The sequence below is a fragment of the Hyla sarda genome, chromosome 3, assembly GCF_029499605.1.
Source record: "Hyla sarda isolate aHylSar1 chromosome 3, aHylSar1.hap1, whole genome shotgun sequence".
In the NCBI taxonomy this organism is placed as follows: domain Eukaryota; kingdom Metazoa; phylum Chordata; class Amphibia; order Anura; family Hylidae; genus Hyla; species Hyla sarda.
In genome coordinates, this window is record NC_079191.1 from 99,333,696 (window position 1) to 99,355,187 (window position 21,492).

General features: G+C 44.1%; 1 protein-coding gene across 1 annotated transcript in view; it reads left to right on the forward strand.

Annotated features, from left to right (window-relative positions):
• The window catches only part of ANKUB1 (ankyrin repeat and ubiquitin domain containing 1), a 50,667-nt gene that overhangs the window by 16,237 nt on the left and 12,938 nt on the right, over positions 1-21,492 (forward strand). Inside the window, exon 2 of the mRNA XM_056564764.1 lies at positions 17,587-17,730. Coding sequence (XP_056420739.1) covers positions 17,587-17,730 — 144 coding nt within the window. The remainder of the gene's footprint in view (positions 1-17,586; positions 17,731-21,492) is intronic.

Sequence of the window (21,492 nt, forward strand, 5' to 3'; positions counted from 1 at the left end):
CCTTCAAATCCACTTCAAGTCTGAACTAGTCCCTGAAAAATTCGGATTTGGAAAATTTTGTGAAAAATTGGAAAATTGCTGCTGAAATTTGAAGCCCTCTGATGTCTTCCAAAAGTTAAAACATGTTAACTTTATGATGCAATCATAAAGTAGACATATTGTATATGTGAATCAATATATAATTTATTTGGAATATCCATTTTCCTTATAAGCAGAGAGTTTCAAAGTAAAAACAAAAAGCAAAATGTAACAATTTTTCATCAAATAGTTGAATTTTTCACCAAGAAATTATGCAAGTTATTGATGAAATTTTACCACTAACATAAAGTAGAATATGCCACGAAAAAACATTCTCGGAATCAGAATGAAAAGTAAAAGCTTCCCAGAGTTATTAATGCTTAAAGTGACAGTGGTCAGATGTGCAAAAAATGCCCGGGTCCTTAAGGTGAAAATGGGCTGGGTCCTTAAGGGGTTAAGTACCAGGACCTGTACACCCTCCCTCCCCAACAAGTTAAGCAGCAACTCAGACAAATCCTGCAACAAATCAACACCACAAAAACTGGGTAAAACCAATGATAAATTCCCAAGCTTTTCTCACCCATTCCTAGGCTCAAGACAACATTCTGACACTGGGATCAGCAGCATGATATTGTTTGCAGTCGTACCCTACCCTAAAGTTAAGGACCTTTCACAGTCCTAGGAAGTAACAAGCGGCTGCTTACATGTCACACTTTCCGTAATCAGCATGGGGACAGTATTCTGTGTCTTTCACCATTTTACTTAGGGGTCTTGTCTCTACTGCTTTATAACCACCAACATTACAGATTTGTGTAGTATGGAACTAAATGTTTTTGGCTTAGAACTTTAATAATGTTGCTGTATTGCAATGAAACGTTTACTGTTATCAGTGAATATTTGCTGTACAGAAGCTGAAATGCTCTTACACAACTGTAGTTCTAGCACTATGTAAAACAGCAATAAAAAATGTGTGTTGAGACTGTTTCCTAGCTATAGAGATAAGGCTACATTTACTAAGATAAAAGGAAACAAATAGTGGCTTGTCACACAGTGCACTAAATCATTTCGGTTAAAGACTTTATCATTGCCATCTATTGTGTACTTTTATTCTAGAATACTGCAAGAATTTATGTCAACAGACCAGTCTACATGAGCTTGGAAAAAGCTGTTTAGGTAAACAAATAATCATACAAAATAAGTGCAATAGAACAAGGAATAAGAACAGCAGATAGCCCCTACCCTCCAAGATCAGCCCTATCATATCTAACAAGAGTGACCGTATGCCCCCTTACCTTACCGACCTCTGCTCGTCTCCAATGGGGGAGATTATTAAGTTGAGTGACATGAGCCGAGCCCTGTACAGGAGATTTCAGGGAGGGGATTCAGTGGTCGGACCCCCGGCGATCAGACATTTATCCCCAAAATTGTATCTTAATTTTTTTTTTACAAAACAGGAAACAAGTGGCACTGATACCTTAAACATGCAGCTCCTCAAGATGGATCATGAACGGCAGTGCAGGTAACCAGACAAACCCAGGCACGGCGGTGCTAGGACAATACGATAATAGCAATCAATGGTAAGAAGACTAAAGAAACAGACAGGTGTCCTGCACTCACCGCATAGGCTCTGATTATTCAGCTCCCATCTCGGGCTGTTCCTCCGGACCGGCTGTCAAGGTGGTGTAGGGCGCTCAGAGGCGACTGCCGGTGAATTCACGCATAGCAGTGCTCTTTTTCTGGCCTCAAGAGGCCGGAAGAAGCGTATTGCTATGCGTGAAACCGCCGGCAGTCGCCTCTGAGCGCCCTACGCCACCTTGACAGCTGGGCTGTTCCTCCGGACCGGCTGTCAAGGTGGCGTAAGGCGCTCAGAGGCAACTGCCGGCGGTTTCACGCATAGCAATGTTCTTCTTCCGGCCTCAAGAGGCCGGAAGAAGTGCATTGCTATGCGTGAAACCACTGGCAGTCGCCTCTGAGCGCCCTACGCCACCTTGACAGCCGGTCCGGAGGAACAGCCCGAGATGGGAGTTGAATGACCAGAGCCTATGCGGTGAGTGCAGGACACCTGTCTGTTTCTTCAGTATTCTTACCATTACTTTTTTTTACACACATATACATATATATATATATATATATATATATATATATATACTGCTGGGGCTGCTAAGAATAAAAAACTCACTGATGGCAGCAGTGTCCCCGGCATTAAATAAAAATAAAGTATCCAGATAACCTTTAAATACTTGCATATGTTATGCTCATCTGTGTGGGTGCAGAGACATCTCCCTAGTAACATCCACAAAGGTAAGACTATTGGTGGCATCTTTTTGGCTCTCATATGTTACAAAGGATTTACCATGTATATTTGCTGTATGTGATGCATCCCTTTAATACACAAGGATTATGTCTAAACAACATCAGGTTTTCAATTATAGATGTGTACAAGCAACCGTAAGACAAGACACACAAATCCCTGATATATCTTACATCTCCTTCATCAATGAGCACAGAGATTAAGTCTGTTGCTATTCACTGACAGCTGAGTGGTAAACATGGCATGATGAGTGGTATGTGCTTACTCTGCGGTCAGTCATGATAGCGTGTAACCTGTAGTCACTTGCCTTGTTTGTACCTTAGCTAAAGGCTGGGTGGAGATTTGTTTCTGTTCAGATTATTGAGAGAACAGTCTGAGGACTTAATTCCTCCTACTAAATAGCTAGAGAAGGTACTAAGGGTCTCCACTTTCCATGATGCCAGGCATGATCTTCTAAGGGCAAACAAGACAAGGGCATACTATATCTTGAGACACAGATTTGCTTAAAATGAAAGTCTTCATAGCATTTGATGGTGTCTGCGAATCTTTTGACATTCCTCCAGGCTATACCGTAAAGAAAGTCAAACAGATGCTAAAGGTAATGTAATATTTGTGTGGTCTTATCTGTGGGCATTACTTCTTTATTGTTTGTGTGTGACATAAACTATAGATAAGAAGACAGAAAGTCTGCTTATCCGCTGCTTGTTCCCAAAACAAAACTCTAATGTGACCTGGAATTTCACAAGACCAGAATCATAAGACTATTCAGAGATGACAAGTAGCTTTTTGTTTTTAGCTCCCACCCCTCCCCAAAGGTTTCATTCTTAGAAGTGGGTCCAGTGCCATTTTCATCGCTGTCTCATAATTTAGAATATCTGATACTTATCTGGCACTTATTAGATTACACATATTAAACCAATTTAATTAAAAAAAACATTTCCAAACAGCAGCTTGAAGTCCCTGGCTGCCACTGAAATCACTTTACTAGTGCCCCTCATCTATCACTTATTATTTATAATATAGTGCCTTATAGTATTTCCTCATAGCACTGGGGTCCTCTTAATCCTCTTATTTCTCCCAAATTCAAAAAACTTACTCTTAGGGTGGTTTCACACATGGCATTTATATATTGTATATATATATATATATATATATATATATATATATATATATATATATAAAGGGTTAGCTGGGCATAGGAACCTGTTGTACCGTGTTTCCCCAAAAATAAGACACCGTCAATTATTAATTTTTCCTCAAAAAGACACAGTATGGCTTATTTTCAGGGCATGTCTTATATGCCCCCCCTTTATGTTCACTGTTTGAATATGAAATGGAGAGAAATTAACTGAATTTCTCCTCCATTTCAGGAACCATACCTGGCCTCTCCTTCCCATGCAGATGCACCATAGAGTACTGGTACTTTTACTTCCTCCCAGTGCTAAGCAACCGCAGGGAGTTGGGAGCCGCCACATCCCCACTCTCATCAGCTGGGACGCGTGACCCACTGCAGCCACCACACTGAAGCCGCCGCTGCACAGGATTGGGACATCCCTACGGTACCTGGGGCAGATGAGTGGGGGCGACTATCTTTATTAACTACAATAAGCCACACCTACAACTATGGCTTATTTTTGGGGGTATGGCTTATATTGATCAAAGACGTAGAACTCCTGGCATGGCTTATTTTATGGCTATGTCTTATTTTCGGGGAAACATGGTAGTACTCAGATATCAATGGTGCAGTGATTGCTGTTGCTGTTCCATTTAACTGCTTAAGGACCAAGGACATGTATACACATCCTGGGGGGAGGCACATTCCCGCACTAGGACGCGTATACAGGGTCTCAGCGGCTGTAACACACAGCCGGGACCCTGCTGCACTGCTGGCAATTTTAACCTTCTGTCTCCCCTGCAGCAGGGGTGCTGCACGTGATCCCTGGCAGGTGGGGGCACAAAATAAACTTTGGTCCAGGCATTTTATCCCTTACAAATGCAGACGGAAGCACCCGCAAGCTGTAAAGGGGTTTGACAGAGGGAGGGGGCTCCCTCTGTCTCTCCAGCACCCTGCAATGATTGCAGGGCGCTGCTTCTTACTTGGGTAGCCAGGGGTCTTACAAAGACCCCCAGGTCTGCCTTAGGTAAATGCCTGCCAGGACGTGCCAGAGGCATGTCCTGATATGCTGCCTGCCAGTATAAAACTGACAGGCAGCATATTACTGCAATGCATTGAAATACAGGTTCTAGTGGTGGCGTTCAGAAGGCCTCACAAGGGGAACCCAACCGTCCAGATGAAGGAGATAAAGGTTCTTCTCTAGGCGGGCATTTGCCGCTAATTGGGCGGGCAGATCTAGCTGGGCTATGCATAGCCGCCTCCGCTACTGTAGGGCTAGAAAACACTGAATAAGTGCCATCATCATGGTAAATGCATAGCAGGGCAGGGTACTGAAGTTGGAATTTGGCCTTGCGGCAAAATAGTTTGGTGCACACCCCGATGAAAGCTCTGCGCTGCTTAGCTACTGGCGCGGAGAAGTCTTCAAAAAGCAAGACCTGACAGTCCCTGAGGATGAAAAGAGCATTGCACCTCTGAAAGGCCCGCATCAGGGCCTGACAGTCATTGAAGTCCAGCAGCTTGAAAATGACCTGGCAAGGTCAGTTCTGCTGTGAAGACCAAGAAAGTCCCACATTGATATAACAGATTCCAGGATCTTTACCGAGCCTATGCACCCTCTCCACCCTGCAATAGTAATCCAGGCCCAAGGCGTCAGGCAACTCCATTTCACAAATACGCTGAAGATCAATTGCCTTCACCTGTTCCGAGAGCCCATCAATGCATAAGTTATTCTGCCTGGATCGGTTCTCCAGGTCATCCAGTTTAGCCCACAAGTCCGCATTTTCCTGTGGAAGAGCAGTTTGGGCGGCAGAGAGATCAGCATGACCCCTTTCAAGGGATTTAACATCATTTTGGATTATAGCAACTGTAGCATTCGTTTGTGTCAAATCAGCCCGCAGCTTATCACAGGATGCCTGCAGTGTCGCCTCCAAGGACTGTTGTATATCAGGTACAATGCGTGCCATCACCTCCACTATCAGAGATTTGAAATCAAAAAGAGGGGAAGTGGCAGAGAGGGCATGAGGCACTTCTGTATATGCAGGCACACTTGGGAGCTGACTGACAAGTGAGGGACCAGTAGCACCAGCAGGCAAGTTAAGGCATGGGGGCTGGGAGGGAGAGGAGGCAGGAAAGTCCCCTGGGTTAGCCACCATGGCAGTCAGTCTGCAGGAAAGAGCAGAGGTGGGGCTTCAGGACCCAAAGGTATTGCACTACCATCAGGGTGAGGTGATTCAGGTCAAGTTGTACTCACTCCAGGTGCCACACTGCTTGTGGGAGGCAGGGGAAGAGAGGAGATCACAGGCTGCGCTGCACGCTGCTGCTGTCTGTGACGCGCTGTTGCCGCCATCTTGGTCAGAGCCTCGGGGAGCGCTCCGTGCGGGGTAGAAGATTTCTGCTCGCTCCGCAATAAATACCGCTCCATGCAAGAGCGGGGGAACTGCCCGCGGGTCTGGGGGGCGCCAAGCCTCCGGGGATTCACTTGCCGGACCGTGAGTGAGCAGTGAGTAGCCGGGAGGTGCGGAAGCTCACTTAGCAGCGACCGTCATGGCAGTGCTGGAACCGTAAGTCCAAATCAGTTATTTCATGATTTTCTTTTTCTTTTTAATGCTCAGTGATGGATATATTCGCCATGAGCGGGTGCTTATTCCCACAACATTACGAATATATCCATCAGGAACTTCAACTGTCACAGACAGCTGTGCATCCCTGCTAGCCAACCAAGGACCAATCAGAGCGGTCCCTGGTCCAGCTAATACATATTTATTTTAAAGACAAAAATCTTGTGGTCCACGTGGGGTCACTTGTATGGAGTGTGGTCTATATTTCATATAATGATGTCCTGAAACACAAAGGGGGCTTCCTCTCCTTCTTGGTACTACCAGGTTGTCAGGCAACCAAATATGGCCTAAGTTGGGGTACGTTGAATAAAATATGGGACGCATTTCCTCCAGTTCAGAAGGGATGTACCAAAATTACGTCCCACACATAAAGCATTTATGAAATAAAAACGAATTTCTTATTTTTTCCACGGACTTTGAAATAATTCCAGCCAGACAATAAGGTTGGAAAATAAGGGTCACTTCTGGGGGTGCAGTATTGCTCTGACAGCTAGAATGCTTTGCAAGATAAAGTGCTGCCTATAATTTGTATTATGATATCCTGAAAGCCAAATGGTGCTTCTCTCCTTTTGGCTCCTACCATGTGGTCAAGCAACCAAATATGGCCTAAGCGGAGGTACTCCCCAACATGGGACAAGCAGCGTAATAAAATTTGGGGTGAAATTCATTCATTTCAGAAGCCATTTTTAAAATGTATCCCACAAATGATGCATATGTGAAAAAAAAGCTAATTTTAATATTATACACTGACTTATGCTACAAAAAGTACTCAAAGAATGTACTACTAACCCAAGTGAATACTTTAGGGATGTAGTTTTTAAAAAGAGGGGTCACTTCAGAATTTAATAAAAGTAAGGTAGAACTGGAAAAATATCTTGATAATATTGATTTTCCCAAAATAGATAATGACCAGAGGGAAAAAAATGGACGCCCCTTTAACGGTGAGGGAACTGGAGTTAACATTAAGATCAATAAAAGGTAACACATCACCCAGGGGCGACGACCTTCCGTTTGAGATATATCGTAAGTTTATTCAAGTTCTTGTTCCAGCTTTGGTAAGAGTTTTTAATACAGGACTAGAAAAAAGCCAACTCCCTGGATCAATGTGTGAAGCCACTATAATTTTAATATTAAAGCCAAACAAAGGGAAAGAGGAAATGGGGTCATATAGACCCATATCGTTATTAAATGCAGATATTAAGATCATAGCAAAAACAATGGCCGATAAGCTACAAGGGGTGATAACAGGTTTAATAGGAGAAGACCAGTGTGCCTTTATTCCAGGGAGGATGGCTAAACACAATGTTCATAGAGTTCTGACTAATATTCAACTGGGTAATACGAGGAAGGGGGGCTCCCACTCCATCCTGTGTTTGGATGCTATTAAAGTGTTCGACAAGGTGGAGTAAGAGTTCCTATGGGGGTAATGCGAAAATTTGGTTTGGGGGATGAGTTGGTAGACATGGTTAAATTACTTTATAATAACCCAGTGGCAAAAATCTCTGTGAATGGAGGGTTATCAAAGACTTTTCTGCTTACTTGGGGCACTAGACAGAGTTGTCCTCTCTCCCCATTGCTCTTTGCCATAGTTATGGAGCCACTGGTGATAATAATTAGGAGGGAGGAAAGAATAAGTGGGTTCGGAGCGAGGGGGAGAGAGGACAAACTGTCACTTTATGCGGATGATATACTGCTCTTTTTGGAAGATCCAACAGTGTCAGTACCTAGAGTAATGGAACTTATAGGAGAATAAAATAAATTGGATGAAATCTACTATGTTGCCCCTAGGAAGAGAGGAAGTGAACCCAGACTTAGAGGTCAAAGTTTTGGGAAGAGAAGAGCAGTTAGGATATTTAGGAATACAGCTATCAGGGAAAGTGAATGAATATCATAAATGGAATACAAAATGGAAATAAAACTAAAGAATGAGGGGGAATTAAAAATTTCAAGGGCTGATAAGATTGTGTTGATTAAAACCCTTTTTCTTCCTAAGCTTTTTTACTTGTTTGGAGCAGCACCTGTAGGGTGCGAAAAACACCTGTTCAGAAAAATTACAGCAGTTTTGAATTCACTTATATGGGGCAGGAAAAGGACCCACATAAAGTTAGAATATTTGTGTCTCCCTAGGGATAGAGGTGGGCTTGCGTTATTAGAATGTATTTTTTTTTGTCTGCTCAAGTATACTTTATTAGACAATGGAAAAAATTCAATTTTTGAATATCTTATTAAAAATTCAAAGGAGATTAGGAAAATATTTATCAACTGTTAGAATCTGGGCAGTTGAAAGAGTTAAAAAGGAAAGGGAATATAATAGTTGGGAGTATGGTTAAATGTTGGGATTTATTCAAAAAGGAATTGGGGATAATAGGAATGTTAGAAATAGCCCCACTTTGGGAAAATACATATTTTATAAAAGTTCTGAGGAAGGTAGAGATGAAAGCAATTCACGAGTTAGGGTTTACTTTAGTAAAGGGATTAGAGAAGGGATTAGTAATTAATAACACACCGGAATCCATTAAGAAAATAGTGGAAAGTAGGGTAAATAGGAAAATAATGTCTAGTGTTTACTCAATACTGATTAATACACGAAACAAAATTTGAAACACTCTAGCACTCTAGCATACGGTATATTATACTCCATCCTTTTTGTGTAAAATAGGTAAGAAAATAGATAGTAACTGCCCTAAATGTGAGAGGAGCAGGTTTTCTACACATGTTGTGGATGTGCGATAAAATTCAGGAATACTGGATTAATGTATATAATGAAATAGGAAAACAATTGGAGATCACGTTATCCCCCCACCCCCACTCTCATTTAGTAGGAAACATTAGGGGATGAGCCGGAGATAGAATTAAGTAGAGAAAAGAGAAAGCAATTACATAGAATGTTATTCTGCGCTAGATTTATGATTGTTAAACAAAGGGATTGATCTGCATCCCCCTAGCAAAAGGGAATGCAAAGAAATGGTGAGAAAAGATTATAGAAAATAATCAATAAGGTATTGATACAGAGGAGTGGAAACTTTTATATATATTTTTTTGGTGGGGGGGTCCTTTTGTAATGAATATATATTTTTTGTGAATGTATAAAATATTGTATGAATAAATTAAAAAAGTGTTTAAAAAAAAAGGGGGGGGGGTCACTTGTGGGGGTGCAGAATGGATCCACCAGCTTCAATCCTTTGCAGCCATGGAGTGGGACTTATCATTTTTATAATGATGTCCTGAAATCCAAATGGGGTTCCTTTCCTTCTTGGTCCCACCATGTGGCCATGCAACCAAATATGGCCTAAGCGGTGGTATTTAACAACAAAAGAATAGCCCCCTATATGCAGGTAACAAATCCCACGCAGGGTAAGATATGAATACAACAAGGAGAAAAAGGAGTTTGATAGGATTTAAAATAAACAAACTTTATTAAATGGTGTTAAAAATCACATAGACATACAAACCCATAAACATGGGAAAAGAGACAGATCCAGGGACTGGAACCATAGTGAGGGCTCACATAAGGTAAATAACAGACATTATTATTGTGTCTAACAAGAAAGTACAAGTGTACAATAACTTAGCAGCAAGCTCAATACCTACAAATAGAAGAGCAAAAATAAGAATAATAGATTACCAAGTGGACAATGGGTGTAAAGCAATGGGCCCTCAACACCCAACGTTTCGCCAGGGGTTGGCTTCTTTCGGGGTGAAGCCAACCCCTGGCGAAACGTTGGGTGTTGAGGGCCCATTGCTTTACATCCATTGTCCACTTGGTAATCTATTATTCTTATTTTTGCTCTTCTATTTGTAGGTATTGAGCTTGCTGCTAAGTTATTGTACACTTGTACTTTCTTGTTAGACACAATAATAATGTCTGTTATTTACCTTATGTGAGCCCTCACTATGGTTCCAGTCCCTGGATCTGTCTCTTTTCCCATGTTTATGGGTATGTATGTCTATGTGATTTTTAACACCATTTAATAAAGTTTGTTTATTTTAAACGCCAAACACGGAACAAACAGCGTAATAAAATATGGGGTGCATTTCAAACGCAATGTAAAAAAAATATGTCCCACATTCCAGCCACACAAAAAGGACTCAAAGTATTCACTTTTGGTCTAGGCGAATACTTTAGGGGGTGTAGATTCCAAAATGAGGTCACTTGTGGGGGTTCTGTATGGTCCTAGCAGCTAAAACCATTGCAGGCATAAAGTGCGGCCTAAAATCCATCCGGCCTAAAATGATGCCCTGAAAGCCAAATGGCGCTCCTCTCCTTCTGGGTCCTGCCACACGGCCAATGAACCAAATATGGCCTAAGCGGGGGTATATCCGAACACTGGATGAGCAGCTCAATAAAATATAGGGTGCATTTCTTTCAATATCAGAAGCGATGTACAGAAAATATGTCCCACAAATAAAGCATTTGTTAAAAAAAGCTAATTTCAAATTTTTAACACTGACCTTGTAATAGCTCTAGCCAAAAAATGATGGTGTTAAAATACGCATTATACCCCCTAGTGAATACCTTGAGGGGTCTAGCTTTTAAAATGGGGTAATTTGGGGGAGTAGGGGGGTTCCTATGTTCTTCCACCTGTAAGTTTCTGCAAACCTTGCATAGCACATAAAAAAGATGTACAAAAAGTACAATTGTTAGGCTTCTAATATATTTAAAAAGTTAATTGAATAAATAAATAAATGCGATCAAAATAAAGTAGACACCTGAAAGTAGAAGTTTCATACACTATTTGCTCAGTAAGTACTGTATAAATATACGCAACCTATTAGTGTTAAAATAGCAAAAAAAACTTTTTTTTTTTAAATGTCATGATTTTTTGCATTGTCAGAAAAAAATTACAAATTATATTGGCTTAACTTTCCGAAGTACAAAATATGACAAAAAACTATATCAGAATTATCGTGATTGGAAAACCTTCCCAGAGTTATTCTCTAATAAAGTCAGACATCCCAGATTTGAAAAAAAAAAAAGGCTTGGTCTTTAAAAGGGTAATCTGGTGGAAAGCCTTTTTTTAAACACACTGGTGCCAGAAAGTCAAACAGATTTGTAAATTAATTCTATTAACAAATATTAATCCTTCTAGTACTTATCAGCTGCTGTATGCCTCAGAGGAAGTTATATAGTTCTTTTCAGTCTGACCACGGTGCTCTCTGCTGACACCTCTGTCCATGTCAGGAACTGTCCAGAGCGGGAGAGGTTTGCTATAGGGATTTGCTCTTTTCTGGACAGTTCCTGACATGGACAGAGGTGTCAGCAGAGAGCACTGTGGTCAGACAAAAAAGAACAAGTGAACTTCCTCTGTAGTATACAGCAGCTGATAAGTATTGGAATGATTAAGATTTTTTTTTAATAGAAGTAATTTACAAATCTGTTTAACTTTCTGGAGCCAGTTGATATGAACAAAATAGTTTTCCACTGGAATACCCCTTTAATAAGCGTACAGGCTTAATTTTATTGGTCCTTAAGGGGTTAAACCCCAACTGGCACACAGCCTTGCAATGGAGGGCTGTCACGATGCCGGCTGGCAGGAGGTGGATCCTCTGTGTCAGAGAGGGATTGGCGTGGACCGTGCTAGTGGACCGGTTCTAAGTCACTACTGGTTTTCACCAGAGCCCGCCGCAAAGCGGGATGGTCTTGCTGCGGCGGTAGTGACCAGGTCGTATCCACTAGCAACGGCTCAACCTCTCTGACTGCTGAAGATAGGCGCGGTACAAGGGAGTAGACAGAAGCAAGGTCGGACGTAGCAGAAGGTCGGGGCAGGCAGCAAGGATCGTAGTTAGGGGCAACGGCAGGAGGTCTGGAACACAGGCTAGGAACACACAAGGAAACTCTTTCACTGGCACAATGGCAACAAGATCCGGCGAGGGAGTGCAGGGGAAGTGAGGTATAAATAGGGAGTGCACAGGTGAACACACTAATTAGAACCACTGCGCCAATCAGCGGCGCAGTGGCCCTTTAAATCGCAGAGACCCGGCGCGCGCGCGCCCTAAGGAGCGGGGCAGCGCGCGCCGGGAAAGGACAGACGGAGAGCGAGTCAGGTACGGGAGCCGGGGTGCGCATCGCGAGCGGGCGCCACCCGCATCGCGAATCGCATCCCGGCTGGAGACGGTATCGCAGCGCACCGGGTCAGTGGATCTGACCGGAGCGCTGCAGTAGCGAGAGTGAAGCGAGCGCTCCGGGGAGGAGCGGGGACCCGGAGCGCTCGGCGTAACAGTACCCCCCCCCTTGGGTCTCCCCCTCTTCTTAGAGCCTGAGAACCTGAGGAGCAGACTTTTGTCTAGGATATTGTCCTCAGGTTCCCAGGATCTCTCTTCAGGACCACAACCCTCCCAATCGACCAGAAAAAAAGTTTTCCCTCTGACCTTCTTGGAGGCCAGTATCTCTTTTACGGAGAAGATGTCCGAGGAGCCGGAAACAGGAGTGGGAGAAACAAGTTTGGGAGAGAAACGGTTGATGATGAGTGGTTTAAGAAGAGAAACGTGAAAGGCATTAGGAATACGAAGAGAAGGAGGAAGAAGAAGTTTGTAAGAGACAGGATTAATCTGGCACAAAATTTTGAAAGGACCAAGATAGCGTGGTCCCAATTTGTAGCTAGGGACACGGAAGCTGACATATTTAGCGGAGAGCCATACCTTGTCTCCAGGAGAAAAAATGGGGGGAGCTCTTCTTTTCCTATCAGCAAACTTCTTCATGCGTGATGAAGCCTGTAAAAGAGAATTTTGGGTCTCTTTCCATATGGTGGAAAGATCACGAGATATTTCATCCACAGCGGGCAAACCAGAGGGCAAGGGAGTAGGGAGGGGGGGAAGAGGGTGACGGCCGTACACCACGAAAAATGGGGATTTGGAGGAAGATTCAGAGACTCTGAAGTTATACGAGAATTCGGCCCATGGTAGAAGATCTGCCCAGTCATCCTGGCGGGAGGAAACAAAATGGCGTAAATAATCACCCAGGACCTGGTTAATTCTTTCCACTTGCCCATTGGATTGAGGATGATATGCAGAGGAAAAGTTTAATTTAATCTTGAGTTGTTTACAGAGAGCCCTCCAGAATTTTGACACGAATTGGACGCCTCTATCCGAGACGATCTGCGTGGGCAACCCGTGAAGACGAAAAATGTGTACAAAAAATTGTTTTGCCAACTGAGGCGCTGAAGGAAGACCAGGAAGAGGGATGAAATGTGCCATCTTGGAGAATCGATCAACGACCACCCAAACAACAGTGTTGCCACGGGATGGGGGTAAGTCTGTAATAAAGTCCATACCAATCAGAGACCAAGGCTGTTCGGGGACAGGCAGAGGATGAAGAAGGCCAGCGGGCTTCTGGCGAGGAGTCTTATCCCGGGCACAGACAGTGCAGGCTCGCACAAAATCCACAACATCCGTCTCCAGAGTCGGCCACCAATAGAAACGAGAGATGAGTTGCACGGATTTCTTGATACCCGCATGACCTGCGAGATGGGAGGAGTGACCCCATTTGAGGATTCCGAGGCGTTGGCGTGGAGAAACGAAGGTCTTCCCTGGAGGAGTTTGCCTGATGGAGGCTGGAGAAGTGGAGATCAGGCAGTCAGGGGGAATGATGTGTTGCGGAGAGAGCTCTACTTCCGAGGCATCCGAGGAACGAGAGAGAGCATCGGCCCTAATGTTCTTATCGGCAGGCCGAAAGTGAATTTCAAAATTAAATCGGGCAAAGAACAGAGACCACCTGGCCTGGCGAGGATTCAGCCGTTGGGCAGACTGGAGATAGGAGAGGTTCTTGTGATCGGTGTAAATAATAACTGGAAATCTTGATCCCTCCAACAGATGCCTCCATTCCTCAAGTGCTAATTTAATGGCTAGAAGCTCTCGATCCCCGATGGAGTAGTTCCTCTCAGCCGGAGAGAAGGTCCTAGAAAAAAAACCACAAGTAACAGCATGCCCGGAAGAATTTTTTTGTAGAAGGACCGCTCCAGCTCCTACAGAGGAGGCATCAACCTCCAATAGGAAGGGTTTAGATGGGTCAGGTCTGGAGAGCACGGGAGCCGAAGAAAAGGCAGACTTGAGCTGTTTAAAGGCGTCTTCCGCTTGAGGAGGCCATGACTTGGGATTGGCATTCTTTTTGGTTAAAGCCACGATAGGAGCCACAATGGTGGAAAAATGTGGAATAAATTGTCTGTAATAATTGGCGAACCCCAAAAAACGTTGGATAGCACGGAGTCCGGAGGGGCGTGGCCAATCTAAGACGGCAGAGAGTTTGTCTGGATCCATTTGTAGTCCCTGGCCAGAGACCAAGTATCCTAGGAAAGGAAGAGATTGACATTCAAACAGACATTTCTCCATTTTGGCATAAAGTTGATTGTCACGAAGTCTCTGAAGAACCATGCGGACATGCTGGCGGTGTTCTTCTAGGTTGGCAGAAAAAATCAGGATATCGTCCAGATATACAACAACACAGGAATATAAGAGATCACGAAAAATTTCATTAACAAAGTCTTGGAAGACGGCAGGGGCGTTGCACAGGCCAAAGGGCATGACCAGATACTCAAAGTGTCCATCTCTAGTGTTAAATGCCGTTTTCCATTCATCCCCCTCTCTGATGCGGATGAGATTATAAGCACCTCTTAAGTCCAGTTTGGTAAAGATGTGGGCACCTTGGAGGCGATCAAAGAGTTCAGAGATGAGAGGTAGGGGGTAGCGTTTTTTTACAGTGATTTTATTAAGACCGCGGTAGTCAATGCAAGGACGTAGGGAGCCATCTTTTTTGGACACAAAGAAAAATCCGGCTCCGGCAGGAGAGGAGGATTTGCGGATAAAGCCCTTCTTTAAATTTTCCTGGATATACTCAGACATAGCAAGAGTCTCTGGGACAGAGAGAGGATAAATTCTGCCCCGGGGTGGAGTAGTGCCCGGGAGGAGGTCAATAGGACAGTCATAAGGCCTGTGAGGAGGTAAAGTCTCAGCTTGTTTTTTGCAAAAAACATCCGCAAAGTCCATATAGGCCTTAGGGAGACCGGTTACAGGGGTAACCACAGGGTCACGGCAAGGAGTACTGGGAACCGGTTTAAGGCAGTCCTTGGAACAAGAGGGGCCCCAACTCTTGATCTCCCCAGTAGACCAATCCAGGGTTGGGGAGTGGTGTTGAAGCCAGGGTAGTCCAAGGAGAATTTCGGAAGTGCAATTGGGGAGGACCAAAAACTCAATTTTCTCATGATGAGGTCCGATGCACATTAGGAGGGGCTCCGTGCGGAAACGTATGGTACAGTCCAATCTTTCATTGTTAACACAATTGATGTAGAGGGGTCTGGCGAGACTGGTCACCGGGATGTTGAACCTGTTGATGAGAGAGGCCAAAATAAAATTTCCTGCAGATCCGGAATCCAAGAAGGCCATAGTAGAGAAGGAGAAGGTAGAGGCAGATATCCGCACAGGCACAGTAAGACGTGGAGAAGCAGAGTTGACATCAAGGACTGTCTCACCTTTGTGCGGAGTCAGCGTACGTCTTTCCAGGCGGGGAGGACGGATAGGACAATCCTTCAGGAAGTGTTCGGTACCGGCACAGTACAGGCAGAGATTCTCCATGCGGCGTCGTGTCCTCTCTTGAGGTGTCAGGCGAGACCGGTCGACCTGCATAGCCTCCACGGCGGGAGGCACAGGAACGGATTGCAGGGGACCAGAGGAGAGAGGAGCCGGGGAGAAAAAACGCCTCGTGCGAACAAAGTCCATATCCTGGCGGAGCTCCTGACGCCTTTCGGAAAAACGCATGTCAATGCGAGTGGCTAGATGAATGAGTTCATGTAGGTTAGCAGGGATTTCTCGTGCGGCCAGAACATCTTTAATGTTGCTGGATAGGCCTTTTTTAAAGGTCGCGCAGAGGGCCTCATTATTCCAGGATAGTTCTGAAGCAAGAGTACGGAATTGTACGGCGTACTCGCCAACGGAAGAATTACCCTGGACCAGGTTCAACAGGGCAGTCTCAGCAGAAGATGCTCGGGCAGGTTCCTCAAAGACACTTCGAATTTCCGAGAAGAAGGAGTGTACAGAGGCAGTGACGGGGTCATTGCGGTCCCAGAGCGGTGTAGCCCATGACAGAGCTTTTCCAGACAGAAGGCTGACTACGAAAGCCACCTTAGACCTTTCAGTAGGAAACTGGTCCGACATCATCTCCAAGTGCAGGGAACATTGAGAAAGAAAGCCACGGCAAAATTTAGAGTCCCCATCAAATTTATCCGGCAAGGATAGTCGTAGGCCTGAAGCGGCCACTCGCTGCGGAGGAGGTGCAGGAGCTGGCGGAGGAGATGGTTGCTGAAGCTGAGGTAGTAGCTGCTGTAGCATCACGGTCAGTTGAGACAGCTGGTGGCCTTGTTGCGCTATCTGTTGTGACTGCTGGGCGACCACCGTGGTGAGGTCGGCGACAACTGGCAGAGGAACTTCAGCGGGATCCATGGCCGGATCTACTGTCACGATGCCGGCTGGCAGGAGGTGGATCCTCTGTGTCAGAGAGGGATTGGCGTGGACCGTGCTAGTGGACCGGTTCTAAGTCACTACTGGTTTTCACCAGAGCCCGCCGCAAAGCGGGATGGTCTTGCTGCGGCGGTAGTGACCAGGTCGTATCCACTAGCAACGGCTCAACCTCTCTGACTGCTGAAGATAGGCGCGGTACAAGGGAGTAGACAGAAGCAAGGTCGGACGTAGCAGAAGGTCGGGGCAGGCAGCAAGGATCGTAGTCAGGGGCAACGGCAGGAGGTCTGGAACACAGGCTAGGAACACACAAGGAAACGCTTTCACTGGCACAATGGCAACAAGATCCGGCGAGGGAGTGCAGGGGAAGTGAGGTATAAATAGGGAGTGCACAGGTGAACACACTAATTAGAACCACTGCGCCAATCAGCGGCGCAGTGGCCCTTTAAATCGCAGAGACCCGGCGCGCGCGCGCCCTAGGGAGCGGGGCCGCGCGCGCCGGGACAGGACAGACGGAGAGCGAGTCAGGTACGGGAGCCGGGGTGCGCATCGCGAGCGGGCGCCACCCGCATCGCGAATCGCATCCCGGCTGGAGACGGTATCGCAGCGCACCGGGTCAGTGGATCTGACCGGAGCGTTGCAGTAGCGAGAGTGAAGCGAGCGCTCCGGGGAGGAGCGGGGACCCGGAGCGCTCGGCGTAACAAGGGCCTGCACTGGTGGTAAGGTAAGTGGGATCCCTTGGGGCATGCCCCTTGTACAGGGGATAGCAGGTAGAAGTGGGTGCCCTATCTGTTCTGGGTTTCATTTTAGGCCTTTTAATGTAGCAGAGCTGGAGAGCAAACACAAAATTTTAAGGCTAGAGTCGCATGTGCCGTATTTTACTGTGAATTTTCTGCAGCTGATTTTGTGATACCCAAACTTACCAACCGGAGTCACTAGCTGACTACGTCCGGCTCATAGAAGTGAATCAGGTGCAGTTTTTCATTCTCCCGCCGGATCCGGCTGCCGTATTTTCAAAGTGTGGTGTGAATGAGCCTTAAGAATATGAAGCCACATCTATACTGAATTTATCTGTTTTACAGGACTATTTTCATATTCAAGTGTCAGATGACAAGCAGGGGAGAAGGTTTTTAGAGCTTCTATATGCAGGAGGGGTGCTAAGAGATGAGTGGGTCCTAACAGACGCTGGGATTACACTGTGTTGCACTATTAAGTGCATTGTGAAGGTAAGAATTAACCTATGATAGCAGAGAATACATCTATTTTCCTTATACAAACATATTAACATTTCTATTATTTGTAATTTTACAGCTGCAGATTTCGAGCAGTTTTTTCCACTTTTACTTTTTCTGCCTCGCCTTCTATGATCCAGAAGGTTTTTATATTTTCATTAACATTAACAGATCCTTATAATGCTTGTTTTCTTACAGGACATGTATTTTTTAATGGAACCTTTACTTTTAAAGAATTAAAAATGCTTTCCATTGCAATATACTGACCTCTATAAATTTATCTTTATTTTCTGTCTATGGAGGTCTCATTTTTTAAATGGTAAGATATATTTTCTTGCAGAATTTACTGTGACAGATTAAAGGGGTATTCCACTGGAAAACATTTTTCTTTTAAATCAACTGGTGCCAGAAATGTAAACTGATTTGTAAATTACTTCTATGTAAAAATCTTAATCCTTCCAGTATTTATCAGCTGCTGTTATGATCCACAGGAAGTTCTTTTCCTTTAAAATTTCCATTTCTGCCTGACCACAGTGCTCTCTGTTGACACATATGTCCATTTTAGAAATTGTCCAGAGCAGGAGACATTTTCTATGGGTATTTGTTTCTATTCTGGATTGTTCCTGACATGTTAGGGACACCTTACTTGCTTTGTTTCCTTTGTTACCTAATTGTATGAACAAAAGGTTCTGATAGCACAAATTTAGAGGATCTCTGAAGTTACATAAGGATGGCTCGCTGAATGTCTTGCAGTATTGGGAAAATGAGTTCTTCTTGCCAAAAAATGTTTTAAATTAGAGCCATTTAACGGCAATGGCATTCGGAGGTTCAAATGGTTCTGAACATAAATGTTTAAGGATGATGGTAAGATCCAAAGATGGTACCGAATTGTGAAAAAAGTCTTAACTTATTAAGGGCTTAGAAGAAACGTGATGCAACACGAACCCATTAAAAACATCCTTCTAACTGCACATTACAGGAAAAACCTCCTGTACTATGTTTATGTGAAGTCCGCGGAAAGGAAGTAGCCTTGTCCCCGTTAATGCATTTCCAATTTTTGGCAATTGAGGACCAAACATGGACAAGGGGTCAAATGGCAGAGCGCAGAAGCTATTCTTTGATGTAGTGTCCCCTATTCACTGTTTCAACCATACAGCTCTACTAGCTATGTTGGATACTGCCATAGTCTTTGAAGCTAATTTCATAAAGTCTATAGCACTGCCACATAAGAAGTCTACAGCCAGTTTGAGGTTAGTCATTTCCTCTCTAGGAACGTCATCCTCTAGGTCTAGTGATAGATTAATCATCCCATGGTCGTAAATACTCTTTTAAGCATTATACGGTATCTGCTTTGCGAGTCTGACATCATACTGACAACATTTTTCAATCTTCTGCTGGAAGTAATACTTTTTTAGCCAATTGTGCAAGCGAAAGGTCACTCTAAGGAGGAACATCCCAACTTAATGAGAACTTGGGGTCCACTTTGTAAGTCATCCTAAACTTTGCTCCTTGGTTCAATCTCTTCTCGTTTTATTCCAATCCTTTTTAAGCCATTGCTCCATGACTGGATGGACTGGCAAAGATGTGCCTCTCTTTTATAGTCCCCTACAGAACTTGTACAAGCGATGCATTGTATTTTCATCTTCACTTACTATTACACCCTGTCTTTAGCATAGTGTAATAGGGGTATGCAAATGTCCACCACAGAAGCCTTAATAAGAACCCCCCCCCATCCAGGTGCCACGACTGAGCCATGGAATGTGGAAGCAATCAGAGGCCAGACAGGATGGTCACTCAGCATTTAACCAACATGATGATGGGGTTCACATTGACCCCAGATCAGATAGAAGAGGGCATTCGCTAAATATGGAGCAGGCTCAGCTCCCTATGTGATAGGAAAAGGTTATTTATTTATCATCATTAACTTCCATGACACTTTATATACCACAATATACTAGTAACAGATGGTAACAGTATAGTAGAGACAATTGAAAAGGTGTTTACGAGACACTTTAGGTAGGAGGCCCTCAGATAGGACAACAGAAACCTAGTGACAGATTATCTTTAAACATGCTGTCTACAAGTCAACTATACAGACATATTTGCAAACATTGGCTCTGACAGCAACGATACAAATGATCATAAGTTTTTATAGTTACAGTTTTACCAGCACAGTTATAAATCAGAACTTTGTTTTGGTAATTGACAAAGCTTCTATCATTTTTGTTACTATTTACTCACACTTATCATCACAGGGTAATGTGTAGTATATATATATACAAGAGCAATTCACACAACATGAATATTTATGTTACAGAGAAATGTCTGTACACCGAAAGAGGTAAATAGGAGTGTTAGGGCCCGTCCACAAACCCACTGAATTTCTGCCCCGGAAATATTCCGGGTGAAGATTCTGTCTGCAATGGGAACCAGTAGGACCAAGGTTATGTATAAAATTTACTAACTAAAATGTTTTTTTTCTTGAGTCAGAAGGCAGCAAACCCATGGGTCCCCTACTACCTAGACTGAAGAGGGTTAACTAGCAGTGAAAACAGAAAAAAATTCATCACATAACCAATCAACAGACAGAACAGGCCTATACATCAGAACAGACCACACCCACATATGCAGCTATTTACTCATTTAAGTAAATTTGATACTTTCTTTTTGTCCTCAGGCAGCATATCAATAGGATATGCATAGCAATAGAAACATATTAGGGGAGGATATTAGACACCAGCATCTCCTTTGATCACTTTTGGGCCATAGGCTGATCCCCCTAAGGTCATGGTTCACATGAGTCTGTAGTGTCTTACCAACAGTGACGTCAATGACCATGTAGCTGCTTTACTGATTTCTTCTAATTGAACCATGCATCTTTCTTCTTGTCACAGAAAAATTAGATGCAATGATGTAATTAGGAGCAAGAATAGGACAAATATCACAGAAAAGTGGAATTTTTGCTCATTTAAAACATAGCATTTATTAAATATGCACTAAAATAATAATGTCCTCAATAAACATTGAAAACAAACACCAATGTGCTCAACACCAAACTAACCTGTTAAGTAGAAGGCTAAATCACGGGTAAATAAGATAATTCCCTTACTAAGAAAGCAGCCTGTATAAATGTACAATTGCTATTCAAAATACCAACGAATTATAAAACATTTAGGCATCCCAAACATTCCTACGTGTTTCCCCCCTGTACTCAAGATAAACAGTAAATGTGAGGGGTTCCTCAGGGGACAACCAGCTAAGAAAAAGTAACAGGCTAAACAAATAAGATATGACAAGCCAATATGATAATTCTGCTTGTCAGGATGAAGATAAACCAGTCCAGTTATGGACCACTCACTAAGACGCCATGATGGGTTGGTATTAGTGTTAGGGGGATCCCAGGTGCCGGACTTCCCTCCTCCCTGGGCGGCAAAAACAAGATGTCTAACAACATACCTCCTTATGTGATTCTTGAAAATGATGCCTGTATGGCAGCGCAATGGAGACCCACGTCTGCTCCCGGCGGTGCTGTGGCATCACCTTGCATAATTCCCCCATTGGATGTCGGCGTAATAAAGATCAGCGGATGCGCATTAAAGATCAGTGCATCCGCCAATTGACGCCGGCAGTGCGGCCATCGGAATGGTAATAGTCCGCACACGCACACTCCGGACCCACCCGCGCATGCGCCCCAGCTCCGACATACCAGTGGGATATGCGCTTGGAGTGGAGTAAGTTAGCGCATGCGCAATCTTA